The sequence below is a fragment of the Rhinolophus sinicus genome, chromosome 13 (genome assembly GCF_057876585.1).
Source record: "Rhinolophus sinicus isolate RSI-liver-muscle chromosome 13, RSI-T2T, whole genome shotgun sequence".
Classification (NCBI taxonomy): domain Eukaryota; kingdom Metazoa; phylum Chordata; class Mammalia; order Chiroptera; family Rhinolophidae; genus Rhinolophus; species Rhinolophus sinicus.
In genome coordinates this window covers 39,055,356-39,083,200 of record NC_142513.1, presented here as the reverse complement: position 1 = coordinate 39,083,200, position 27,845 = coordinate 39,055,356, and the positions used below count along the sequence as shown (strand labels likewise).

Sequence of the window (27,845 nt, the reverse complement as noted above, 5' to 3'; positions counted from 1 at the left end):
CCACTTCTAGTGAATGGATTTTTAACTCTGGGCACATAACCCACGAGGGGCTTCAGAGGATCAATAAATCCTCTGAAACTTATGTAAAATGTTGTGTATAAGCGAATGTGCACTTTTCTAGAAAAACAGATCTATGGCTTACAACAAATTCTCAAAGGAGAAGGTTATCTGAAGAGGTTAACAGCTGAATGAATGAATGAATCAATGAAAAGACTAGAAAGATCCTATAGGAGAATCCGCCAAAAAAAAAAAAAAAAATCGAAACCACTCCTATCCCAAGCCATAACTTTTCAGTACACAGTGGCCCAGTTTAAGCAAAGATTTAATCCTTTGCTTAAAGGATTTTTGCTTCAGGGAGTCAGAAGACCTGTGTTCTAGTTCCAGCTCAGTCACGAAACAGAAGTCATTTCACCGGAATCTAGAGTTACACAATTGTAAAAAGGGGGTTGGGTCCTTCCGCACAGCGATTCTGAGGCCAGAAGCCCGCCGGCTGCCCCGCCGCGCGGGGAAAACGTCTCTCAGAAGACTCCTGGGTCACCGATTCCCTCGGTTCCTCTGCAGGCCGGGAAAAGGCCTCACCCCGGAAGCAAACCATTAGTCCCCATACACAGACGCAAGCCCATGCCCTCAGACCTCCTTTCCCTGCGCGCCCCACTTACCTGGCCCCCGCGGTTCACCTGGCCGCAGCCGCCCGCAACTCCACTTACAAGGTACCGGTTCCGGCTCCCACCGCCAAGTCCAGCTCAGCCCTCAGCCGATTGATCAGCGCCCCCGATCGTCACGCCGCCGCCGGCCAATCAAAGAGCGCCTCCCTGGCGACGAGCGCAAGCAAGACACTCAGAGAAGCCACGCCGACATCTTGGAAGAGGGCAAAACAGAGGTGCTCTCGCTTTACAAAACCAGTTTCTCCGAACACACGTCTCTCCGAGTTCACCTCTCTAAACGTTTCTGCTTTAGAATACCCTGGCGCCGCCGTACTGTTTCCTAGGCTTACCCTAGGTTTGTCTCAGTGTTTCCCCCCGATCCAATATGACGCCCACTCGTCTCACTGGGAAGTCCCTCTCATCACCTTAGTTACCGAGAAGCGAGAACGATGACGTGCAGCCCCGGAAGAAGGAGCGGCGCCGCAGGGAGGAAACTGAAGCTGACCGGAAGGAGGCGTCAGCTCTTGGGAAGTAGCGGGGCGGAGGGAGCGTAGGGGCGGTGAGTGTGGAGAGGCTTGCTCACTCACCTGTGTGGGTCCTGGTCTCTGGGTGTAGTTAAGATTCATGGTAAACTCGACAGGTTTGATTCTGCTTCATCCTATTAGAAGGTTTCCGCCTCTCGCTCGCTCTCGTGGGTCGCGCTCTGCGGAGACTGGCTCTAGCGCACCGTTCCTCTTTGCTTGTCTGTCTTTGTCATCTTTCTATGAAGAGGTGAATAATTGAGAACTGTTACATTTAAGTACTTTAGGAGACTGAAAAAACCCACCTAACTTCATAGAGCGCAACTTCTACAGCCACCACAACCGTTTTACGCTTTCTTATACATGGCAAAAATGACCCAGAGATAATAGCCTCTCTATAGCTTATAAAAATAGCTTATAAAAATAAGTGAAATTACGTAAAATGATGCTTAGAACACATCTAGGCCTAGAACATATCTAGGCTTAGAACATTCAGGTGAAATGACTTCTGTCCTATAGTTTTAAGTTACTTACTAAATATTTAAGTTACTAAATATTTAAGTTACTTAAACGTAAATATTTAAGTCAATTGTATTATGAAGCAATGTAAAAAGTTTTTCAGCATACTTAGTTTTGCTGAGCTAATTTACATTTTTCATGTTCCTAAAATATTACGTAAAAGTAATTTTAGGTCATTTCATTATTACACTTGTATAAATTTAGGAAATTCAAATGAATTCTCAGGAAAAAAGCTCAATTAAAATACACGCTTGTATTATACTTCACAATGAGAAAAGACAGAGCTGTGTTTTTTTTAACCAATCATTAAAATATCACTTGGCAAGGATTTGCTTTCATTATTTGTACATGGATTCTTTCTGTACTAGAAATTTCAGTAAGAAGGATATATATTTTTAAATCTGGCACATTTAAAGTATTAGGTATTTAATTTCCTTATGGGAATTTTAGAAATAGATGATTTATATAAGTGTATATTTATCTCCATAAGCCAAACAGACAGAGCTCCTTTAAAAGATGTACTAACCTAATTTCATGTTCTTCAGCAACATGATTTACCTGGCTTTGTCAGGTGGATCCATTGGGATGCTGATGAAACCTCTGGAATTGTTAAAGAAAGTTTCAAAAAGGTAAAATTATGGCCCTCATCCAAATATAAAATGAAAATGTGTCAAAGATTCTACATAACTCATTCATTAATAAGGAAACCAGTAAGAATGTTCAAACTGGTTTAAAGAAAAATTTGGTTTATAGAGACATTCTCTATCACACAAAATTCATTTGCATTACTGTGGACAGGAATCATTTGCATTGTTATGGGCAGGAAATATTTTGTATTATCATCCATTTTCTGTAAGTTAATTTCTATCTCTACAGAATTGTAAAATACTTTAGTCAAAGATGAAAGCACACACCCTTACAATCAACTGACCCTAGAGGTTCCTTTAAAAAATGCCCAGCGTTCCATAGAAAGCTCACCCAGTAATTTATTTTGACTATTTCAAAATCTTTCACAGTTTTTCTGAAATATGATTCATCATCTATAATCTACATTCTGTATTTCTCGCTTATACTTCTCTAACATCAGATTAATATATTCAGCAACTTCCTGCATATATCTGGGTCTTCCTGGCATCTCAATCTCATTATGTTCTAAACTGAATTCATATTTCCCCTGGCACCTAACCTTCTGCCTCTTGTACTTTCTATTTCACATGGAGATACCATTCTTCTACCAGCTGCTCAGCCTGGAAACTAGAGAATTATCCTCTCCTACTCTGAAGGGGTTCGAGACACACTACCCCAAAATATGACACCTTAGCATATTGAATATTTTAACCTGAAAGAATATGAGAAATGATACATGTAAGGAAGGTCTCTCTGACCTTTCTCTCCTCTAAAGCAGGTCCTGACTTTCATGTGAAAAATGCCCTCCTAAGAAAGGAGCATTCTTACCTCTGAAGATGAATCGGATGAACAGGACTTGCTAAGTGTCCCAGAGTTTACTGTCCACACTGCTCATTTCATTCTGTCCTATCACCTTTCCCCATGACTTTCTACTCTTCATCAAATCTAGCATAAAAACAGTCAGGTTTGAAAGCGGCCGGTTGGCTTACACGGTTAGAGCTCAGTGCTCATAACACCAAGGTCGCCGGTATGATTCCCACGTGGGCCAGTGAGCTGCGCCCTCCACAACTAGATTTAAAACTGACTTGACTTGGAGCTGATGGGTCCTGGAAAAACACAGTTCCCAAATATTCCCCAATAAATTTTTTTTTAAACAAATAAAAGCAGTCAGGTTTAACTGCTTCTTTGGGTCTTCATTTCCTTATGAAGGTTCCCATGTCATGTAAAATTTAAATAAATTTGTATTCCCCCCTACACTTCTAACTCCCCACCTTGAAACTAGGAATGAATCATTTGGCCCTGTTGATCTTTTATTACAAATATTTCTCAATTCCATCTGTTTACTTAGTTCAAACCCTCATCCTCTCTCATTGGATTACTGCCACAGCCTCCTAAATGATCTTTTGCCCAAATTTTGCCAAACACAAATCTCAAACATTGGTTGTCAGATTTTTCAAAATCATACATCTGACTTGGACATTCTCTTGCTTAAAATTCTACATAGTTTTCCCATAACTCACAGGATAAAGTATAGGCCCATTACTGTGGGGCTCAAGGAGCTCCATAATCTACATACATACCTCATTCCTACAGCACTGAACCACTGTCTTTCCCAACCTACCTGTGCTGTGTGTCTAGCCTCTGTGCCCTTTTACATGCCCTCCACTCTGCTAAGAACAAACTCTTTACTTCTCTCCCTTTCGCTGTTAACTCCCATGTGTTCTTTAAGAATCTGAAGAAGCCTTCCTTTTATTTCCCTTTCTCCTCAAGATAGTTAAAAAAATAACACATGAAATAAATGGAAAAATAGAAGAGGGGAGAATGCTTGGACAGTGAATTTGAAGGATTAGATACAAACTGCCTACAGAAGAGATCCTGAACTGACAAGAAAAGTTCAGGCAGAAGAAGATTATCCAGAAGGAGGGCCTTAGAGGAGGGTGGCTGAATCCGTTAGAAAGACTAAAATTTCCTTGGCAAGTTCTTGTGAACAGCTCTTGCTATATTAACAAATGATGTACCAATTATAAATGTACATTTGCAGGTTTTTAAAAATTCATAAAAATATTGTTTTGAAACCAAGTTATTTCTCTGATAATGACAAGCTCAGAAAATGCTTGTACAAGAGATAAAAAATAGAAAAGAAAACAAGGTGGATTTATGTGTAATTATGTAATCTCTGCGATTTTTTTTGGAATGTAAAGCTCTTTAATTATAGTTGACATGCAATAGGATATTAATTTCAGGTGTACAACATCATAGTTTGACATTTATATATCTTACAAAGTGATCACCTTGAGAAGTCTAATAACCATCTGTCACCGTACAAAATTATCTGCAATCATTATTGACATAAATGGTCTGAGAAAGGTGAGAGTTGAGGCCATTGCCTTATGTTCTCCTAAAAGGAAGAGCTAGTCACCCTGTGAGTGAGAAGAAACAAATTTTAAACCTTAAGAAAGGATAGATCCCTTTTCAGCCTATAGTTCCTGTTAAGTTCCTGTTAATGACAGTTCCCGTCATTGTTATTTGAACTGAAAACTAAGCAAACAACCACTTGGCTGTAGGAATGCCTCTGGTTGTTTTAGTTTATTTTAAATGTTAAACAGCTTTATTGAAGTATAATTGATATACAGTAAGCTGCATAAAATTAAAGTGTACAGTTTGTTAAGTTTTGACATTCATCACCACAATAAAGATAGTAAATATGTATATCACCTTGCAATGTTTCTTTGTGCTCTTTGTATTTTTTAGTGTTAAATAAGTGGAATCTTACGGTATTATGGTATGTATTCTTTATCTGGCATCTTTCACTCGCATAATCCTTTTGAGACTCATCCATAGTGTTTGTGCGTCAGTAGTTTATTCCTTCTTAAGTGAATGAGTTTACGTTTAAAGTTAAATAACATTGACTTTTCTAAGAAATCCAGAATCTAAGGTGCAAGAGGAAAGAGTATGTCTTATTCTTCCTAAAGAAGGTGGTGGTGGGGCAGTGTATCATTGATCATCTACTTGTGCTTGTTCAAAAAATAAACTACCAAAGAGTGTATCTCAATGTCAGAGGCTAACACAAATGTGATGTCCACAGTGAGTAAGTCCATGGGAGGGGCAAGGAGTAAGAAGCACTTTTCCTCTTCATTCCCCTTTATAACCACACTCACGCACCTCAATTCAATAAGGTTTGGATATATCTATAAGATACGACCAGTTCCTAAAATTTCAGAACTGCCATATTATAATGTGTAAACAATTTCATTGGTACCTCAATTTTCTCAGTTTCTAAATTAGTTTAAGTTATGAATGTTATCCGCATGCTCTACACAAATTGTGAAACCTTTTTAAAGGACAGTGTTTAGATAAATGAAAAATAGCAACCAGGGCTGATATTGACTATTCTAAGAACTGTTTTGGAATTAGAAGGCAAAATAATACGGATTCCAAGAATCCCCAAACAGTAAACAGTTGTCTTCTGTATATATTTGGAACTAAAAACACAGTTTATTATAGAAATATCAGTAATTCGTGTTCCGGGCGCATCATAGCCTGCCTAAATAAGGGGTAAAATGAGAGCGCTAGTAAGAGGCAAATAAAAGGTGATTTACATTTGATGGAAACCCAAGTTTTGTTTTTGGCTGCCCTGTGCACTGAGGAATGCCAGAGTAAATGAACTGCCCTATTGGCACCTTCGAACTACAATTCCCAGCATGCCGCAGTGGGGGCTCGCCGGCAGACGCAATCTCGGGTTCTGAGCGCTGCAGGGCCGTCAGCTAGGATACACTGGCCTCTCTACCTTCAATGGCTTCTCCTAGCAAGGCAGTAATTGTTCCCGGGAACGGAGGCGGTGATGTGGCCACCCACGGCTGGTATGGTTGGGTGAAAAAGGAGCTGGAGCAGGTAAGAGACACATCTCACTGCCCTGGGAATTCAACCTGGAGCTGGAGAAAACGAAATGGGGAGGACTGGAGTTTGAACGTGTCTCTCCCCTCCGCACCCCCCCCCCCCAACTCCTCCCAGCCCTGTGTGTTTTAATTCCTCTCCCCTAATGCCTTGTCTTAAACTCTAGAACTAGTAGTGGGAACTTTGGTTAATAAAACTGCCTGGAGGACTTTTCTGAGGACTTAGTAGATTACAAGGCACCACCTCTTAGAACTACAGAGAACGAGCCTACTACCTCTCCTCGTATCTGCTGCTGGTTCAGATTTGGGACTTCCCAGATGATTTTACATCTATCTTTTTTGCTCCCTGCTCAGATTAGAAAAAAAAAAAAAAAAAAAAAAAAAAAATATATATATATATATATATATATATACACACACACACACACACACACACACATATATGTGTGTGTATATATATATTTAACATATACAAGGAATATATGTAACATGTAAGTTATGAACCATAATGTAGTGAATACCTGAGAACCCATCACCAAACTAAAGTCTAGAACATTATCAATATATTTGAAGCCACCTGTATATCTCCCATCCCATTTCCCTGCCATCCTAAATTTTTTTCACTTGCTCCACTTTTAAAAATTAAAGTACTTTTGCAACCTATGTGTGTATCCTTTAAACAATGTAGTTTAATTTGACTTCTTTGTGAGGTTTATAGAAATGGCATTCTACTGTAGGTTGTCTTGTACATCTTGATTTTTTTTTTAACCCTCTTCCATAAGCTTGCAATAAGACTGCTCTCTGGATTGCTGTTCTCTACAGATTTCTAGAATAAAATTCCAGGTTTGTGGCTGAAAACCATGGCCGGAGCTACAGACCTAAAGATCAGGGCTGGAGCTGTCCAAGAGGATGGATCTCCAACTTTCTGTACCACATTTCTGTACTGTATTTTTCCTACTCCCTGGTGCACAGTCTGTTTGGCTCCAGGTCACATTCACTCATGCCCTCTCTATAGATATATGTCTATAGCGATATAGATGTACAAATGCAGATATAGGTCTTTCTATATAGAGACATACAGAGTCGGCTAGATATAGAACTACAGATAGATGGAGTTTATGAAAGGGATTGTATATTCATATGTAATCCTGTAGAACTTCACCTACTGAATTTCATAATATAAGCAAATACTTATGATATATTATGATAAAGATCATATTAGCTGTCTCATTTCTTATTAGCAAAGTATTAGTTGTAATTGAGCTCTTTATTATAGCTTTCTTTTCCCCCTATGTCATAGATACCTGGTTTCCAGTGTTTGGCTAAAAACATGCCTGACCCAAGTAAGTTTTAAATGTGTTTTTAAATAGCCTCATCTTGTTGGGTTTAGAGCTATTTTTTGGGTAGTGAACAGGAATATCATAATATAGAAGCCAAAGGGAATATGTACCAAGAATGAATGATGGCAGGTAGTTTGGGGAGGATGGTGTAAACCAAGAAACACTATAGAAAATTTTAGATAGGATCAAAACAAGCACCTGGGCTTGGTTGTATTTAATTTTCAATTTTGCAAGCAACTTGATTTTCCCTTTTATAAGTTAACATATACGTCCAGGCAAAATTTATGGGTGTTTAATGAGGCAGAGATATGATAAAAATTTACAGCATTTATGAGATCCTAATATTAAAAATGTAATATTGCCATGTTTGTTCTGAGTATGGCTATGACCTGTATCAGTGATTTCTGTTTTGGGAAGAAAATATATATATACATGGATTTGTATACTTTTTCTTATTAACTTGGAAAGTTTACATTGAAATACGTTATATTTAATTATTTCCTCAGTATTTTCTTAAAGAACATGGTAAAAAATAAAAACAAAAGTACCAAAACTAACAGCAACATGCAAATCTTTGGCCCCATCTCCCAATGTGATTCTGCAGTTTCAGAAGTCGTAAACTGCTGAGTAAGCTGTCTGTTAGAAAGGTGGGGTAGCATTAGACTAAGACTGTCCCTATCAAATGACAGACTCTTTATCCTGAACCTAGTTACAGCTCGAGAGAGCATCTGGCTGCCCTTCATGGAGACGGAGCTGCACTGTGACGAGAAGACCATCATCATAGGCCACAGTTCTGGGGCCATTGCAGCCATGAGGTGCGATCCTTGTTGAATCACCTTGTGTCAGCTCCAGCCAAACTTGCTTGGGAAGTACCTTGTGTATATCTGAAGTTTCCACTGCAGAGGAAACGGTGCTGACCTCAAAAGTGGTAACATAATCTGTTCTAATTCCTTCCTGGTTTGGTTAGTGGATTTTAAAAGTTTTTTTCCTCTTATTGGGATACAGTGATCCTTTTAAAACATAAGCAGCTCCAAACCCCACCAGCTGCCTGTCACATTCAGAAAAAGTCCTTGGCCTTCAAGGCCCCCAGTAGCTCTGATATCATCTCCACCTTCGCTGCCCCAAGCCTGGTTTACAGACCTCATTGCAAAGTGTGCCTACCTTAGGTCTATGCTTGCCATTGTTCTACTTGGAACTCTCTGTCCCTAGATACCTACATGGCTTTCTCCTCTTTGTCTGTTAGAACGTTTTCAGTGAGGCCTTCTCTAATCACTCTATGTGAAAGAGCAACCTTACCCCACTGGCTCCTATCCCTTTATTATCCCTTATTATCTTAAGCACTTCTCACCATCTGACATTTGTTTATTTCTTGTCTGTCCCCTGCCAATAGAATGTAAGCTCCATGAGGGTGGACTTTGTTCACTCTAATCCGGAAAACCCAGTACCTAAAAGTGTGTCTAGCATATGGTAGGTGCTCCATAAATATTTGTTGGAGGGTAGAGATTATTACTCCCTCTCCCCTTAAGCCCCCAATCCTTAGGATTCATGGGCACATCTCTGATGCTCTCCATATAACATTATGCCTCTCCCTGTAGGCTTTAAGGTCTGGAGGACAAGGGTTTAGCTGGCTGAATAAGCCTGTTGGGGTTGAGTTTCTTTCCTATTTGCCAGGCTGTATGACAAGGTATTAGTTTTTGTGTAGCCTCTTATTCCAAGCAGTCCCTCAGAATGTCACATGAATTGCATGTCAGAGAATCTTGCCAAATTCCATAACTTTTCAGCCACGGTAATCAAAACTACTAGAGTAATAATGCTTTCCATTGTGGAGCTACCGAATTATGGTACAGTCACAGTGTTTATAAGCTGCCAGGGGTTGGCTGAAAAATGAAGAAATCCCTTTATGCTGAAATCTGTACTAACTCAAGACCAACGGAATTTTTCTCAGGCCACTGGCTAATAAAGACGTGCCTTCTTTTAAAAACCACTGAAACTTATTGCAGGATTGTTGTAACCTGAGAATTAACTTCAAAATTTAAGGTAGGCAAAGAGAAAAATAGATGCCAAAACTATAGGGTGTAAGACTGTAAGGGAACAGTCACAGAGGACCACCCTGGAGATTACTTATTAATCATAAAGGGGGAATAGTGTCTTTACAGTGGAGAGATCTGATGGCTATCACTTGAAGCCAGTAATCAAACTTAATCTTACCCATACTGGGATAAACTGGCATCAGGTGACTCTGATATGAAGGACATATGATGTGAAGGATACAACATCACCATGTAGTATTCTTGCCAAAAATGTTTAACTTCAGTCTAATAGTGAGGAAACAGACAAATTCAGTTTAGGGGATAATGTACAAGACAACTGGCCTAAACTCTTAAAAAATGTCAATGTCATTTAAAACAAAAAATTTAAAAGTGACTAAGGAGCCACAAAAACGACATGCAATGCATGATCTTTGACTGAAAGATCTAGGATTGAAAGGAGTGTTAAAGAACATTGTTAGTACAATTGGGGAAAAATGAATACAGATATTACTGTCTCAATATTACATTCATTAGGTGTAATAATGGTACTGTGGTTATGTTAGAGAATGGCCTTATTCTTAGGGTGTATATGCTGAAGTATTTAGGAGTGAAATGTAGGAAAATTAATGAATCTAGGTGCTTGTTGTTCTTTTAACTTTTCAATAGGTTTTAAAATTTTCAAAACAAAAGTTTGGGAAAAAAATTTAGGCCCAAGAACAAAATACCAACCCTAAGCCTTTTCTGGCACAAAGCCTCCTTGAAACTGTTCTTTTGCCTAGTCTTTGCTGAGTGAGGGAACTGTCTGCAGATATCTAACTGGCTACTTGCTGGGCACTGTACTAGGCACCAGGGTTACAAAGATGAAGAAAGTTCATATGTGCCCTTAGGAGCTGATGGTTTATTAGGGGAGACAGGTATAATACAACACAAATGAGTGGAATGCAATGTGGAATGTGGGATAAAAGAGGTACATTACTGCTATTATACAATGTTTCTTAAAATATGGTTCACAAACCACTTTCATTGGTAATCTGGGTTGGGAGAGGTGTCATGCCTTAAAATGCAGATTCCTGGGCCTCAATCCCAACCCTCTGAATCAGATGCTCTGGCACTGAGCCTGGGAATCCATGTGTTAACCAATCGAGTAATGCTGATGCATACTAAAGGTAGATTACACTTTCTATGTTTATTTGGAAAGGATTACAGAAGAGGTTTGGACTACCTTGAAAAATGAGTAGAAACTCATCAGGTAGCCACAGTTATTGATTAACCATTGGGCTTGTAGTTCTGTAGTTTCTTTACTATTTTTCTCATTAATCTCAACAGCATATAGCACATGCTGTAAGCTAAACCAAGTAAGTTTTTACGTGGTTTACTGACTTTTTGGTGATCAGATTTAACATTAAATACTGGCTGACATCATTTCTCTCTCTCCAGGTATGCAGAAACACATCGAGTATATGCTATTGTATTAGTGTCTGCATACACATCAGACTTGGGGGATGAAAATGAGCGTGCAAGTGGTAAGTCTGAAGGCAGAAACCCCAGAAAAACCCTTCCTCTAGTCATGGGGCTGCTTGTTCAGATTACAAAACAGTATTGTCTTTAGAATAGGCTAAAAAAATAAATCTGATATCATAGATTTACTACCCATTTTTAGATATAAGTTCGGCAGTCTGAGAGATCGTGGACCGCTTTCTAATCCATTGTCCAGAATTAAACCCTCAAGGCCTTACTTTATTTGAGCCATATACTCCCCCTTCACAAGTACCTATGGTATCAAGCCCTACAGATTTGAAAGCCAAAAGACTTCTGACTCACACTTAGGTTCTGATTCTGTGTGTTTCTGCTATGGCCTGCACTAGATGTTTTAGAATGGCTAGAATACAAATTATCCATGGGCACTGATAGGTTATATATATATTTTCCCCGTAGGATACTTCAACCGTCCCTGGCAGTGGGAGAAGATCAAAGCCAACTGCCCTCAGATTGTACAGTTTGGCTCCACTGATGATCCTTTCCTTCCCTGGAGTGAACAACAAGAAGTGGCTGATAGGTTGGAAGCCAAATTGTATAGATACACTGATCGTGGCCACTTTCAGAACATGGAGTTTCCTGAACTGATTAGTGTGGTGAAGTCTATGCTGAAAGTATCAGCGTAGACAGAATAATTTCTGCTATTTTGCATACCAATATATAGAGCACTTATCAGATTATTAGTAAATAATTTTCTATTATCGGATGATTACCAGACACATAAAACAGACCAAAGTTTCAAAAATGCCTAAAAAAACAAGTTTCAGTGTTCAAACTAAGTTACAAACAGCATTTCCATTTTCCATAGAATCTACATCTTCCCAAATTGCTATGAACTAAAGCAGTATTTTTCCCACATAAGGGACATAAGGACAGCTTAACTACCCTTATCTATCCAAAGTGAATAAGACAGAAATGGAACCCAGTTTTCCTGATTAAAACTAAACAGTTTCCCAGTCCAGATTAAAACTGAATAGTTTTCACTTGTGTTATAGGAGTTGTTCTCCTCTTTCAAATAAAACTTCTGTTTTATTGGGGGAAATAAAACATGACTGAACGTCCAGACTACTGGCTTAGAATTCAAAACATTAGCGGTTGTTTCAAGCTGGCCCAAGATATCAAGCCCAGACTGAGGCCTTCACTTTGACACCTTGCCCACCCAGTCCTTTAAGCATGTTGAGAGAGAATGCAACATAAGGATGCTAAGAGGCAGGGGTCTGCAAGGGTCAGGCAGGGGATATGAGCAGTCAACTTTGTATAAGACATCAGTGATGAGGACTGACCAATGTGGAGAGCTCACGCATGTGGGAATGTGGCAAGGTGTTGCCAGTTTTCTGATTTTTTTGATGAAAACACTTTTACAGTGTTTTTTTTTTTTTTTTAATGTGAAATTCTTTTTTTTTTTTTTTTTTTAATTTTACTGGAGATATTGGGGAACAGTGTGTTTCTCCAGGGCCCATCAGCTCTAAGTCGTCCTTCAATCTAGTTGTGGAGGGCACAGCTCAGCTCCAAGTCCAGTCGCCGTTTTCAGTCTTTAGTTGCAGGGGGCGTAGCCCACCATCCCACACGGGAATTAAACCGGCAACCTTGCTGTTGAGTTCTAACCAACTGAGCCATCAGGCCGCCCCTCTGGAAGCTCAGCAGCAGCTCGTTGTTTTCAATCTAGCTGTGGAGGACGCAGCTCACTGGCCCATGTGGGAATCGAACTGGCAACCCTGTTATTCAGAGCTTGTGCTCTAACCAACTGAGCCATCCGGCCACCCTATACAGTGGTTTTTATATTCAGGAAATATATATGTATGTATACATAATCCATATGTACGTGAATTATGTCCAGTCCATATACATACGGATTATGTTAGTTGGCAACTATAGTGTAAATAAAAAATTTACAAACTGCAAGACACATAAAGTTCAAGCCGTCTATTTGTGGCCTCTGCCATAAGTATTAACTTAGTCAGGTCCTTTTAAATAATGCTCTATGAAGCCTGAGAAATGAACATAATGTCAAAGGATGAAATCAGGAGAACAATTGGGATTTTGTTACAAAGTCTTAAGTATTTTTAAAAATAATTTTTCCATACCTCAAATTTTTGTTCTGTAAAGAGTTCTGTTAACTTCCATGGTCCTTTGCATCTCTATCAATCATTCCAGTTTTCTTTTGATATGTACCCCCTCAAAAAAACCCTTGTTCGTTTCCCAACATTTTTTGCCTATTACGATCCCTAAGTATTCCCTCAAACAATTTCCAGTCCATTACTCCAGAGAGTTCTATTGGACAGCACTGGGGTCTAGAGCATGTATTTTATATTCTTCCCTCACCCACCATCTAATAATGAGTGACAGTTCAAAGTGAATCAACTTGAAATTATTTGACTAGTTTCCTCAGTTGATCACCATAAAAATCATAGCTACACAAAATTTACTCATCACCAAACTAAGGTCAGAAGGGTTTCATGGAAGAGCCCTACATAAACTGTTCACTTAAGCCATCGAATCATGGATTCTTATGATTGACTATATAGTATGGATCATTGTTAAGCATAGAGAAGCCTTGACAGACCCCAGGGAATATATTCACAGGTGAGCAAAATACCTTGTATGAAATGGAAATCAACTGTAAAGATTAGGACTTCACTCATAATTTGACTTTTTGGTGTTGTCATGAGTCTAGAGCCCCACTATTTGTTTTGGTCAAAGTTTACACCTGTATGTAAATATCCACTTAACTATCATTAGAGGTGCTGTATTTTTAAATTATTGTCGCTTTTCTTTCAGTTAATATTCAAAATTAAAAACATGTTATGGGGGAAAATGTTTAAAAAGTCTCTTTATTCTAATGAGGCAAGGACTACTTTATGTTTTAGCCATTGATTGTAAGCTTTGGAAAAAAATCAATCTCTGGTTATCAAGACATAATGCAAAGTCTGTGTTTAAAACTGTTTCCTGGTCTCCATTTCTAATTCTCATTTCAGTTTTCTTATTAAACAAGACTGCGCCTCTATGATAGGTCAGGTCCCAGGAAGGACATTGTTCTTACCATTCCAGCTCTCATTGTAGGTGAAGAGAAACCTTCTGTAGTTGCAGGCTCCAAGGTCTTCTCTATCTTGTGGGTATCTAATACTTGAAGCAATCTTTGTTTCAAAGAGCTAGTGTCATCAAAGGCTAATTCTATACAGCTGGCTACAGAATTTACCTGGTTCTTAAAAATTGGTTATGGAGTTGCATTTTATTTTACTAATCCTATGTATCTCAAAATAACCCTTCTAATGGTTGTCGACTTAAGAGTATTTTCAAACTGGTGTTTGAACTCACGCCTCAGGTGTAACTGAGTTTGAATTCTTTTCCTTTGGTCCACGCTTTTCGCCCAAACACAGAAATTTTTTTTTTTTTTTTAAATGCTTTCCAAGTCAAGTTGTCCTTTCAATCTTAGTTGTGGAGGGCGCAGTTCAGCTCCAGGTCCAGTTGCCGTTTTCTAGTTGCAGGGGGCACAGCCCACCATCCCTTGCGGGAGTCGAACCGGCAACATTGTGGTTGACAGGATGCGCTCCAACCGAGCCATCCGGGAGCTCAGCGGCAGCTCAGCTCAAGGTGCTGTGTTCAATCTTAGTTGCAGGGGGCAGAGCCCACCATCCCTTGCGGGACTCGAAGGATTGAACTGGCAACCTTGTGGTTGAGAGCCCACTGGCCCATGTGGGAATCGAACCGGCAGCCTTCGGAGTTAGGAGCATGAAGCTCTAACCGCCTGAGCCACCGGGCCGGCCCCAGAAATTTTTAAATGGAGCTAGAAAGAGAAAATACAGCTGAGATCCTAAAAGTCCCTACAGCTAACTTCTGTGCAACACTTCATCAAATAAACTAGTGTTTTCTATATGGCCAAAGACTGCAACTGAAAATGCTACTAGAACTGAGGACAATTATAATGGCTTTCTGCTCAGTTTAGACATACTACACCATGACTTTTAGAGCAGAATAAAGGAAAATAAATCTAAAACAGGACAAAAAAGAATGGAAGATGAAAATAAAGTATGAATGGAAGGTGACAGATTTTTCAAAATAAAGTGTGAATGGAGGGCGAAACTTTTAATTTTAGTTAAATGATGAGAATTTAGGGGAAAGTTCTAGTAAATAATAAAATTGAGCCACAGAGTGACACTTGTAAGATTTTTAAAAAGAAGGACCAGTGGAAATATTCCTTTTGGGATGACAATGATAGTATTTATGCACTGAAAACATCCCTGACAACAGTCATCATTTAGATTTGAAGTAAATACAGTGGCATAAACCTCTGAAAAAATATTTCTGATGTAAAAAAGGATTTAACTGTGTGTGGAAAAGGGATGTTCCAACTCTCTCCTCCACTCACACCCCGTTTGCATAGCCTCCTCTACTATTCCTGCCTTCACAGCTTTTAATTTCTTCACAATGGAACCATGGAGAAAATAGAAAACAGAAATGGTAATAGTGAACCAAATATAAACAATTTCCAATGAAGGCCTCAATAAATAACTTTAAAATGAGCATTTTTAGGCTGTAGCCATTATCCATTGGTAAACATGGATTTGTTGGCTTCTTTTTCCTTTAACAATCGAAAGTCGAAAACTTCAGAAGATGTGGTCCTCCAGAACTTCAGAGTATTTTATTTATTGAAGAATAGATTTCACTACTAATCTTACTTTCTTTATATTCTGTTGGCTACTCTACCAATATAAATTTAGTCTTCGTAGATTAAAAAAAAAAAACACGTATATTTTCATAGCAGCAAGTCTATATCCATTTCTGTGAAGTTTGCTTTCAAGGGAATTTGATGTCCCATCATAAGTTATTTGCTCACAAGTAAAATTCATTTGCAAAATGTCAGTAAAGTTCATAGCTCTCTATTAAAATTCGAGCCACTCTGTCATGTAAATACAGTTAGATGGTGAAATCTCTCCACCTTCATGGCAGTCATCAAAAACCTTTAACAAAGAAAAAAGTTTATGTTCAAATAGAAGTTTAAAAATTCTAAAATTAATAGGTAAAGTCTTACATTAAATGTCAACTACAACTTAAATTTCTGTTAACAAAATATCACAAACCCAAACATTTATTTAAAGCAATATTAAAAACAAAACTTCACAATTCAAAGAGATTAGGGCTGTATTTAAGAACATACTATAATAGGACCTGATTTGTGATCATAAAGTTAATGGGAGTCCTTTTTCTGTAGCATTCAAATGACTATGTTCACTTGCCCACTGGGGAAAGGGCTATCAGTGGGTAACACAGGAATATAAGGGAGAGCCATTATATGAATTACTTTATTTTGACTAACCAAATGTTTCATGTTTGGCTACCTTCCTTTTTGTGAAGGGTGCTGAACAGAATTCCCAACCTGCTAGCACTCTATAAACAGGGTATAAAGTGCTTAGATATATAGAAAATGGCCAGTAAAAATAAAATTTAAAACACAGACTAGCAGCCCAAGAATATAATGCAAAGAGGTTGGGACAGTACCTATAGCACACAGTTGGCACTCATAAACTATAAGGGAATGAATGAAGAGTGCTGGGGCATGCAGCAAGGGGAAGAACATTATCTCTGAGTTTGAATCCTGGTTGATATGTCCAAGCTACATGCTCTTAGGTCTTCCAGAGCCTAAGTTCCTCCTGCTTAAGGGGAAATAACATCATTAGCTACAAGGAGGATTAAATGAGATCACATAAATTTTCAAAAACATGTCTGGCCCATGGTAGGTTCTCACCAAATCTCACTTTCCTCCCTACTTAAATGATTAATGCTTGTCAAAAATTGCCCATTTTAGGGCCAAGAGCAGAAAACACAAATTTCTTTAACCTGGTTATTCTAACAAAGAATATAAGGCAATGATTTGTTCATTAAACGTCATGAAGGTTACATGGAGGTCTGAGTAGCTCTTGGTCAATCCTGCGAGTCTGAGAAAACTGGAGTGTGCTTGCAATTATGTCATGTGGGATTTGCACTGGTGGCAGTCAAGTGTAAAGTGAAGCCATTTTAACTCACCGGGCAGAGTCCACAGGGGGCCCGGACCAAACCCGTGGGTGGGATGATTGGATTGACTGCCCTATATAGTTTCATGTGTCCATCTACACTGCCAACTGTGCCTTCTTTTGCAGCGATGATAGTCATCTCCACTTTCCCATCATATATGAGTGTATTCAAGATGGTTTCAATGTCCTCCATGGACAACTCTACCTATAAAGAGCCCATATTAGAAACAAAAAGGACAAAGAGACATTCCTTTGGAGGATGTTATAAACAGTAAAGGGCCACAATTCCTCAGTGAAATGGGGAAGCATTATGCTGGAGAGTAATCAAAAGCACAAAGAGGTTGAACAACAGCCCAAATTAGCACAAACCACTAAATGCTAAGGACAGAACTCTGACCTAATGTGGAGTGCGACATTTTTTGATATCTTCACTCTCCTAAGTAAAATCTAGAAGTCTTGTAGGTAACATTTCTTCCGCAAGAATTTAACAGATTTATAAAAGGTGGCAATGACCACCTTTGCCTAACTGGCTTAGGACAGTACTTTCTTAAAGTGGGTTCTGCAGAACATTCACAGGAATCACCTGAAAAAAGGGTCTGGGTCAAGAATGATTGGAATCCATTGTAACTTTATCCCTACAATAAGGAAGTTTTTAAAAAAAAGATGAAAATTAGAAACTGAGTTCTGACCTTACTGATTCCCAATTCACAGATATATTTCCACACTTCATGTGACGAAGCAAATGAACTATTTCTTTGTATCATGGGATTCTGTTTGCTTTCTCGTGCTGTTTCTGCCTACAAGGGTAGAAACATAAATCTCAGCAAGAATACTGGTGTTTTCTGAATATAGTTTATACAGAGTGAAACCAACAGTAGAACATTTTGTTTCGTAAAATGTATCAATTTCGATGTTTTTCAATTCCTATAAAATAAGATATACAAGATTAAACATTCTTTATGGAGAAATTAAAAAAAAAAAAAAGACTGTTTCCTCAATTATGCCTCACCTTGGTTTGTAGGAATTTAAAACACTGTTGGTTAAGCACCTCTACAAATTCAGATTCAAAATCCTGGTCACTGTACCAGGCTCCACCAGTCACAGACCGGTCTGGCTGCAGGTTATAGAGCATATACACCTTCTTTTTTGATGCCTAAGGAAAAACATGCACAACAAATGTGGTTATAAGGTAACAATCACCCAAAACTAAGATTTGGAAAAAACTCAAAACATTATATTTTAGAGCAGTTTTACAGAATTTTTGTGAAGATGATATAGAATTCCCATTTACCTGTGTCCAGTTTTCCCTACTACTAACATCTTACATTAGTAGGGTACATTTGTTATAATTAATGAACCAGTATTGATACATTATTATGAACTAAAGTCTATAGTTTATTCATATTTCCTTAGTTTTTCCCTAATGTTCTTATTCTGGTCCAGGATACCACAATGTAGTTAGTTGTCATGTCTCCCAATGCAAATTTTAGTTATGACAGTTTCTCAGTCTTATTATTGATGAACTCATCAGTTTTGAGAATTATTGGTCAGGTATTCTGTAGGATGTCCCTTAATTGGAATTTGTCTGATGTTTTTCTCATGATTAGACTGGAAAAAAGACCACAGAGGTAAAAACGACCTTCTTATCACATTGTATCAAGGGTATCTGATTGTCTCCAAGTGATGATTGACCGTCATCAATATGACGTATCAGATCACCTGGATGGAGATAGTGTTTCTCAGGTTTCTCCTTCCACTGTAAAGTTATTTTTCTCTGCCCTTTCCTCAGAAAAAAGTCACCATGCCCAGCAAGTAAGTAAAGTAAAATAAGTTGAACACTTAAGGATTTGGAGTTATGCTCTACTTCCTTGAGGGTAGTGTCCACATAAATTATTTAGAATTCTTCTGCACGGGAGATATCTATTCTCCCCCATTTATTTATTTATTTATTTATTTATTTATTTATTTATTCATTCATTCATTCATTCATTTATTCAAACATTTATCTATCAATATGGACTCATGAATATTTATTTTATACTTTGGGTTACAATCTAATACTTTAGTTTGAAACCTTGAAAACATCATGCTAAGTGAAAGAAGCCATACAGAGAAGACCACATATTGTATGATTCCATTTATAGGAAATGTCCAGAATAGCCACATCTAGAGAGAGACAGAAAACACCCTAGTGATTGTCAGGGCTTGGGAGCAGGGAAGATGGGGAGTGACTGCTAGAGGGGTCACGTTTTGGGGTGATGAAAATGTTCTAAAATTAGAAGAATGTGACAGTTGTACAACTCTGTGAATATACTTAAACACACTGAATTGGACACTTTAAAAGGATAAATTTTAGGGTATATAAATTATATCTCAATAAAGCTATTAAAAATAAAGACCTAGAAGTAGAATTGGCAAAATGAAGCTAGGTGATGAGTATGTGGGGATTCATTATATTATTTTCTTTACTTTTGTATATATTTGACATTATCCATTAAAAATGTGGAAGAGAAATAATATTCTAACTTAGGGAGTGGTACAACGTAAATGTCACTGATAAATAAAATCACTGATGAATACCAAATTCTTCTATGCTGAAATTTGTGTTCAAGCAAACTTTAGCCTACTGTAACCTCGGCTCCTCTGACACTTAAATCAGTGAGGTCGGCAGCAGGTGTCCCTAATGAAGCCAAGCTCTGGAGCTTGGAGCCCCTGAGGGATGTGATGGATGGGGAGGGATGAGGAGGAGGAGAAACACTATGTGCTGGAACAGATGCTCCACCAGGGCAGGGATCTTTCTCTGACTTATTCACTAATGTATTCCAAGCACCCAGAACAGTCTCTGGCACATAGCAAACTGGTAATAGATATTTGTTCAATGAATAATATGCCAGGATGAAGTAAATTATCTTATACACCAGAAAATCAAGAAAAAATGTTCATGATTCCAAAATTCTTTCCTGAATTAGTTTTAAATTTTTAAGTGAGACACTAAGAGTTAATTAGGCAGTGACATATCTAAGCAGCATCACCAAATCAATATGAACTAAATGTGTAAAAATCATTTTTAATCAGTTGTTTTAATCACGATACAGCTTAAAGGACAATAGAAACCTGAAATATACTAGGAACAATATATGTACAATCAACATTCAGGAGAAGAAAAGAGAAAACTACTCACTGCCACTGACTTAACAGCTTTGATAAGCTTTTTACTTTCCAAATTCTTTAGAATTTTGTTAATTTCTGTTAATGGCAAATTACTTTTGTATCGGATATCTCTGCTCCATATTCCTATAAGAAAGTAAAGTAAAATAAGTTGAACACTATAGGATGTGTTTATAATACTGCTGCTTATATCTCATTCCAAAACTAGCAAAATATATATGTATATATTACTACAGCATAGCTATAGGAAAAATTAAGTGACTTAGAGGAAGAATCTCAGATAAAGTAACAAAAATATGCAAAATAATACATAAGTTATATTCTATTTTCTAACTGGAAATTTCTTGGAATCCTAGTGTGGAATCTTTTAAAAAACAGATGAATATGGTGATGGAAGGAGAACTGACTCTGGGTGGTGGACACACAATGGGATTTACAGATGATGTAATACAGAATTGTACACCTGAAATCTATGTAATTTTACTAACAATTGTCACCCAATAAATTTTTTTAAAAAATTTAAAATAAAAAAACAGATGAAAAGGACATTTCTGAAATGCAAAAAAAAATCTTGAATGTTACTAAATTAACTTATAGTCATGCACTGCAAAATGATGTTTTAGTCAATGATGGACAGAATATATGATGGTGATCCCATAAGATTATAATGGAGCTGTAAGATTCCAATTGCATAGTGATGTGTAGCCATCGTAGCTGTCTTAATGTGGTAACACAATGCATTACTCGTGTGTTTGTGGTAATGCTGGTGTAAACAAAGCTACTGAGCTGCTAGTCACATACAAAAGTATAGCACATACAATTATGTATAGTACATAATACTGATAATAATAATAAGTGACTATGTTACTATTTTATGTATTTACTATGCTTTTTATTGTGATTTTAGAGTGTACTCCTTCTACTTAGAAAAAAATGTTTGCTGTAAAACAGTATGCTGTGTTACACTGGCAGAAGACTCATATATCTCCCATTTATGGCATCTCTCAATTATATTATCTTCTCTTGTGCTTGATTTAATCTCATGTTTTGTTCAGTAACATGCTATACAGGCTTGTGGCCTAGGAGCAATCGGCTATACCATACAGCCTACATGTACAGTAAGCTGTACCATCGAGGTTTGTGTAAGTACAGTCTATGATGTTCACACAATATGAAATGCCTAACGGTGCATTTCTCAGAACATATCCCCTTCATTAAGTGGTGCATGACTATTGTCTCTTCCATCCCCTCCTGCACCGCAACCTGTTTTTCATAAATTTCATTTAGATTGTATATTTGAAAAACAAACTCAACTTTGGGCCAGGGTCAGCTGCCATCCTCAATGGAGAGCAAAAAAACACTTTATGTGAGCATCTATGTCCATTATTTTATAAAACACAATATTTAGGAGATGGAAGATAGGAAGATTGCAGCTCCTACAGCCACTAAAAACCATGCACGGGAAGCTATGATTTTTCTTTTAAAGAAGGAAATCAGTGTTATATGTGAAAAGGGAATTTTATGTAAAAATATTTGGTTGTATTTTCTTTCCAATGTGGAGGCATAATGAGATAGGAAGAAATTTTTTTTTTTTTTAATAGAGAATGGCTTTTTCATAGGTCTATTTTTAAAATGTTAATTTAACCTTCTAACTACTAAATATAAGAATTACATGTTTTCAGATTACATCTAATTGTTAAAGCTAACAGATCAAATAGATCCTAAATTGTAATAACAGTAATTTAAATATGGTTCTTCAATGAAGATAGGAGAGGAACTAAATAGCAGTTGAGGGACCTATGTCAGACATTGCCACACTGCACTAAGTATCCCTCTGGTTTTTGAAAAAAACAGAGAGATGTTATTACCCACAATTTACAGATAAGATGAAGAAATTAAAGTTTCCAAAGTTTACTGAGTGAGGATTAAAAAAGAACCTTAAGTTTTAATTTATTTATTTTGGATAGGTAATACATTCACATGGTTCAGAATTCAGAAGTTTTTTTTTACCATCCCTGCCCAGAGCCATCTAATTCCTGCCTCCTTTGATGCAACTCCTGGGTGCCCTTCAAGCACATGCATATGTATAGTATATATATGTATACTTTCCTCTCCTTTTTACACAATGGCAGCATAGTCTATATCCCTGAGAAGCGAGGGTCTCAGTCCCTGTATCTAGTCCCAAAGACAATGTTTTTTTCTGCTTCTTCCTTTACAAGCTTACCTTTATTTCCTGCATCCTCTATGATTTGATATACTAGTTTTTCTTGGTTATCTGATCCCTTCATTTTACTGCAGAGGAATAAAGTAGAATTTAAAAGGCAAAGAGGCACAGGATAATCTAATAATCTACACGACAACTTAAATGAATTAGCAGACAAGGTTATCACATTGACTTATTTACCAAAAGAAGGGCTTACCTTAGAAAGAATGACAGGGCTGTATGTACCAGAATGAAAAGATGTCCAAGACACAGTAAGTGAAAAACACAAGTTGCAAAACAGTATGCATAGCATGATCCAATTTTTAAGAAAAAAAATTATATATACATATATAATCATATATGTATATATATATATGAAAATATGTATACCAAATTATTTAAGAACAGTTATCTCTGGTAAATAGAACTCATGATAGGAAGAAGGGATGGTATGTAGGACAGATTTACATTATGCAATTCTGTATTGGCTTTTTTCAAGAACATATACTACTTTTATAATAATTGAAATTTTCTTAAAATAATATAATTAGGTGCTTACCCAGCATTTTGAGAATCCTTTATTCTATACAGAAGGCCTGTATTGCTCCTTAAGAGATCCAACTGACCCTGAAGTTTGTTTTTTAATAAGCAATAAGTCAGTTATTTTGTCAAATCCAATGACAAATGTTAATACATTCTTTAAAATTTTACACAGACTAAAACATCCTACCTCCTATAGTTATTTGTCAGTTCCTCACTTGAGACTTAAGTTTTTGCCTATGTATCACATGCAGTGCATTTTTCAAAAATTGGCTCTTTCTCTTCATTTTCTAAAACATTAATAATTAACAATTTCATATATGCTAGATCCTGGCTTGGTTATATGATCAATGCATAAAGAATTATAAACAAGCAGTTTTAGAGTAATAAATAAAAAGCTATATTCAAATTAAAATAAATTCAATAAATATAATACAAAAATTTATGTAATAAAAGGTTCAAATAAAGGCTAACATGCATAAATATTCTATAACACAATGATTAAATAAAATTTACAAAGTTAATGGTGACCGTTACTGGTATGTGTGATTTCCATTGTGTTACATGAACATTAGGCAGAAAGGTCAACCAATGAATAAAAGGCCTGCAGGTTTTTCTATAACAAAAGTAAAATAAAGCTTGTCTGATGTGCTTCTGAATTTCCTTGAGTCTGAACCTAGGAGCACCCAAATGGCTGTACCACTGGGCTTCTAGCAGTTTGGGGAAGCCATGGCTGAGAGGCCCCATTACCATGTGTTAAGAGACTGGGCACAACCATGACTTGAAAGTGATTTTACATATGGATAAACAGTAATACCCTCCCTCCTTCCCCTGACCCCACTAAATGGCAAAATCAAACCACAAAGCTCAATTTAGAGACTCCATTCAGTCATTTAATTCAGCCTATGAATATTTACTGCACACCTGTGCTGTGATTGTTGTTTGGGGGGGGAACATGAATTCTGAAAGAGAATTACACAGCTAACTTGAATACCATCTAGTTGGCATTAATATAGAGGTAAGTAATGGGTGGGATGGGCTCTTAGAGAAGCAGCTCTGGCCCAACCTGGGGATTCAGGGAGGCTTCCTGGAGACAACAGCAGAGCAGAGTCTTGAAGGACAATGAGGAGTTAGTCTGCGAATGGAAAGAAGGGCCTTCTAAGCAGGGAAGAGAGCATCAGCAAAGGACCTGAGACATGAAACAGCATGATGTGGCAGGGAACCAAAAACAATCTGTTACCTCTGAAAACTAACTTTTAAGGAAAAGTGATGGAAGATGAGGTGGGTGAGGTTGGTAGGCTCAGTGTAGTCAACCCATGAGTTTGGAATTGCATCTCTAATGTTGAGAGGGTTTTTGCTGAGAAAATGACTTGGTCAGATCTGTATTTAAAGACAGATCAGGCTGGCTGCTCTGAGATAGATGGAGCCAGGAAAACTACTTAAGATGCACTGTAATAGTCCAGGTAAAAGCCAAGAGCCTAAACACATGAAGGGGTAATAGGAATGGAAAGAGGTGGACAAATTTGAGACTTGTTTAAGAGCTAAAATCAGTAATACTTTGTGATTTATTAATAATTACTCCTTGCTTAAAATTCTTCAATAGCTCCACTACTACCTACTGCCTATAGTCAATTGAACTGGCAGTAGGTGGGGTCACAAAGGTGATGAAAGAGAGGGAGTTGCTGAGATCGATTTTCAGACAGAAAAGAAAGGGCTGAAAGGGTGGTCAGAGGACAAAAGCATTTTCCATTGCCACAACCTCCCAGCATCCCTTCCTCTATCCTCCTGGATTTGAAGACCTTCACCATGGTGAACTACCTAGAAATCACCATCAGTCTTTTTTTCCTTGTGCTAAAACTGGGGTCAGCAATCTGGCCCACTGCTTGTTTTCATAAGTAAAGTTTTATTGGAACGCAGCCACACCCATTTGTTTATATGGGTGGCCCATAGCTACTTTCCTGAAGAGTTGAGTACTTGTGACAGAAACCATATAGTCTACAAAGCCTAAAACATATACTATCTGGCACTTTATAGAAAAAGTTTGCCACCCTGAGCTAGAAGGTTGAAAGAAACAGTTTGACAGAAAGTTCACCTGTCCTCACATCTCCTCCATATCCAGAGCCCTTAGAAATCCAACAGAGCTGGTAGATTTAAAAAGCAAATAAGCTTCAGATGAGTCCTCAGTATATAAATCTTTTACCTAGTTGCTACTAAGACAAACTGAAATGCTCTCAAGACATGGGAGTTTTGATGATGGGTGAAAGGAAGTAAGAGAAATAGGTAAGAGCATGTGGCACACTAACAGGTGGTGTGTTCTTGGGCAGTAGAGAATGACATTAGGGCCCCAGGAAGAGGTAAGACCAGGTATATGAAATATATCCCCCTGATATATAAGAGCAGGTATAACAGAAGAGGTAAGAGCAGGTATAAGGGCTTCACTGAAAACCCCATCTAAAACGTCACTGGGGGCTGAGCCTGCACTTCCACCCAGAGGCCCAGCACTGTTGATATTCAACTGGACTCATTCTGGCCTCTAGAAATGCTCAGAGATTGTGAAGAGTGATACCCTAATGAGCTGGCTTTGTGATGACTCACAGAAAAATCAGTGGAATAGATTTCATATGGAAAGGCCCAATATCAGCAGTAGGAAGAAAACAGATGAGAACAGACTATGCCTATATGCCTTTAGGTATCTTAGCGACAGTTACGTTAACAAATACAACAGTGAAAACAAAATACATTTATTTCATTCATCTTGTAAAATAATGCATAATTACTTCTTCTTTGCTCAGTTCTGGTAATCTGAGTTGTTTCCTGGTTTAGAATCTTATCAGTCACAACCTTCTAACGTTTTCATGACTAATAACAGAAGTAATGACAATCGTAATATATAAGTAATTACATGAACTAGCTGGATTCATCTTACCATGGACAAAAGTCTATTGATGGCCACTGCCCGCTGCTGGGCTTCTATATGAGGCATTTCATTCTGAATTACTTGGTCTGTGATTCCATGAGGGAACTGGTGACATAATTCTATAATCCTAGGAACAAAGGTATTAATGATATTACTCATGTTTTTACTTATTTCAAGAGACAGTGGGGGTAAATACTAGCAGAAGAATTTGAAATTGTGTCCTTTTTACATTTGGTACATAGTCTGGCTTCTATGATGGTTCTAAATCAAAGCATGTTAGAAATTGAGGAAGATGTTTTTGAAATACATGTATACATTATTATTGTTCTTTAAGGAAAATATGTTTTTCTCATAAACATAATCTTTAAAGTAGAGTAAAAGTCAAATGAGAACACAGAAAAAGATATTAACACTGCGGCTTCAATTTTTTAAGATGCAGCAGGTATGACAAAATTAGGATACAGCATTGGGCATGTATAAGTCTGCAAGCAGGAGTCAAATCAGACGTTTCTGGTGGGAAGCCAAAATTGGTTATAACAATCCACAACTGGGGCTTGGTTTTTGGAATTATTCCCACCAAACAAAAATAGGCCCATTATCTTCACCTTGTCACAGGATCATCATGTATGTTATTCATAAGTTTGAGGAAGTTGGGATCTTTTCAAAGTATGTGGTAACCTAAAAACCAGCAGTGCACTGATAGAGACCATAACATCAGGAAAGGTTTGACGTGCCCTAAAATCTTGACTTAAATACTGCCCCGAAACTATTTTTGGATTAATGTTGCTTCGTAATCACTAATGCACTCTAACTTCGCCCAAACGTTCTGTGGTGTCAGTTCCCATAGCGACACCGGCAATCCTGTGTGAGAACATGTATCCTCAAGTACCACGCGGAAACACCGAGTTTTATCTGAGCGTCGACCACCTTAACGCAGGAAGGAAGCGCATCATCACAACTTCCGAACAGCATCCGGACAGCTACGCAAAGTTGCAAAGTGTCAAGCTCGTTTTAAACATATTAAGAGTTCTGCTCTCCACAGGTGGAAGGTGTTCAAATCCGGTAATCCCCTTCTTGGACGCTCACTGAACTTGCTCCAGTATCTACTGACTGTCCCGAAAAAAGTCTGCCCAGATGACCGCCTGCCTGCGTGGGCTCCCGAGCCGGGAATCGAATCTCACTGATTTACCTGTTTTCTATTTCGACTGGATCCGCGTCAGGCGGCTGCATTTTCACCTTCACTTCAGCCATGGGGCGCAGTTCCCACCTCTGGGGAAAAGAGACGCACGGAGCAGCCAGATAGCGAGCTGGGGATCCACAAAATTGGCAAAGACAGCTTCAGGCCCGGGCGAAGGGTCTTTTTCCTCGTGTCGCAGTCGGTCCTTCCTTGCCTGTCGGCTTGAGGTGCCCAAGCCACGCCTGTTACTCGTCACTGGCTGGAGCCGCTACACCTTATTCTTGTTTTCCAGAATGTTAATGTATGTCAGACTAACGAGGCTGGTTCCATCATTCTGAATAGGAACGCCACTCTTTAGCACTTTCCAATCTCTGTGAAGGCATATTCTTGGATGCCTATGTTGAAGCCTTAGGAAAGGCGTTTCAGGCGGATTCCACTCTCCTAGCCAAACAGCAGGGCGGATCTGGTTGCTAGGAAGCCGGGTTTCCGCCAATCACCTGCCCAACTCAGTGGGCGGGACGCGTCTCCCCGCGTCTGTGGTAACCCAGACCGTGGCAAAGGAGAAGGCAAGAGGCAGTGAGAGGTGGGTTTACTGGCTGCCAGTGGCGGAGGTGCCTTAGGGGTTACAATCTGGGTTCCGGTAGCCAGAGGAGGAGGAAGGCATTCCTCACTCCAGCCGAAAGGAAGCAAGTGTTTTGGCTGCTCCTGATGGGCGGGTACGC

General features: G+C 38.3%; 4 protein-coding genes across 5 annotated transcripts in view; 2 read left to right on the top strand and 2 right to left on the bottom strand.

Annotated features, from left to right (window-relative positions):
* SEC23B (SEC23 homolog B, COPII component) overlaps positions 1–1,034 on the bottom strand; it is a 45,478-nt gene extending 44,444 nt beyond the window's left edge. The window contains exon 1 of the mRNA XM_074317625.2: positions 660–1,034. The gene's annotated coding sequence lies outside the window, so the exon portion shown is untranslated. The remainder of the gene's footprint in view (positions 1–659) is intronic.
* A 4,985-nt stretch (positions 1,035–6,019) lies between these two features.
* Positions 6,020–13,925, top strand: RBBP9 (RB binding protein 9, serine hydrolase). The gene is made up of 5 exons (XM_019710739.3): positions 6,020–6,202; positions 7,505–7,547; positions 8,254–8,359; positions 11,012–11,097; positions 11,510–13,925. The coding sequence occupies exons 1-5, from the start codon at positions 6,104–6,106 to the stop codon at positions 11,734–11,736; spliced, it is 561 nt and encodes a 186-aa protein (XP_019566298.2). The 5' UTR covers positions 6,020–6,103; the 3' UTR covers positions 11,737–13,925.
* A 1,813-nt stretch (positions 13,926–15,738) lies between these two features.
* On the bottom strand, positions 15,739–27,330 carry POLR3F (RNA polymerase III subunit F). 2 transcript variants are annotated; one of them, XM_019710717.3, is made up of 9 exons: positions 26,552–27,330; positions 25,956–26,073; positions 23,049–23,116; positions 22,511–22,578; positions 20,300–20,412; positions 18,128–18,271; positions 17,808–17,915; positions 17,132–17,323; positions 15,739–16,068 (listed from the first exon to the last, which is right to left on the bottom strand). In XM_019710717.3, exons 1-9 carry the CDS (start codon positions 26,581–26,583, stop codon positions 15,991–15,993), a joined length of 921 nt encoding a protein of 306 aa, XP_019566276.1. In that variant the 5' UTR covers positions 26,584–27,330; the 3' UTR covers positions 15,739–15,990. The 2 variants fall into 2 exon arrangements, with proteins under 2 accessions (XP_019566276.1, XP_019566275.1); XM_019710716.3 differs by having other exon boundaries at positions 27,136–27,327.
* Positions 27,310–27,845, top strand: part of DZANK1 (double zinc ribbon and ankyrin repeat domains 1) — a 96,520-nt gene continuing 95,984 nt past the window's right edge. Inside the window, exon 1 of the mRNA XM_074317623.2 lies at positions 27,310–27,706. The gene's annotated coding sequence lies outside the window, so the exon portion shown is untranslated. The remainder of the gene's footprint in view (positions 27,707–27,845) is intronic.

Bases quoted from the DNA above. Each gene is read 5' to 3' on its own strand.
- POLR3F (XM_019710716.3), bottom strand. From the start codon at position 27,197: ATGGCTGAAGTGAAGGTGAAAATGCAGCCGCCTGACGCGGATCCAGTC. The intron at 23,117-25,955 runs GTAAGATGAATC...AACAAACTTCAG, and splicing joins TCAATAGACTTTTGTCCATG to GGTCAGTTGGATCTCTTAAG. The intron at 20,413-22,510 runs GTAAGCTTGTAA...ACTTTCTTATAG, and splicing joins AGAGGATGCAGGAAATAAAG to GAATATGGAGCAGAGATATC.
- RBBP9 (XM_019710739.3), top strand. From the start codon at position 6,104: ATGGCTTCTCCTAGCAAGGCAGTAATTGTTCCCGGGAACGGAGGCGGT. The intron at 6,203-7,504 runs GTAAGAGACACA...CCTATGTCATAG, and splicing joins TGAAAAAGGAGCTGGAGCAG to ATACCTGGTTTCCAGTGTTT. The intron at 8,360-11,011 runs GTGCGATCCTTG...CTCTCTCTCCAG, and splicing joins GGGGCCATTGCAGCCATGAG to GTATGCAGAAACACATCGAG.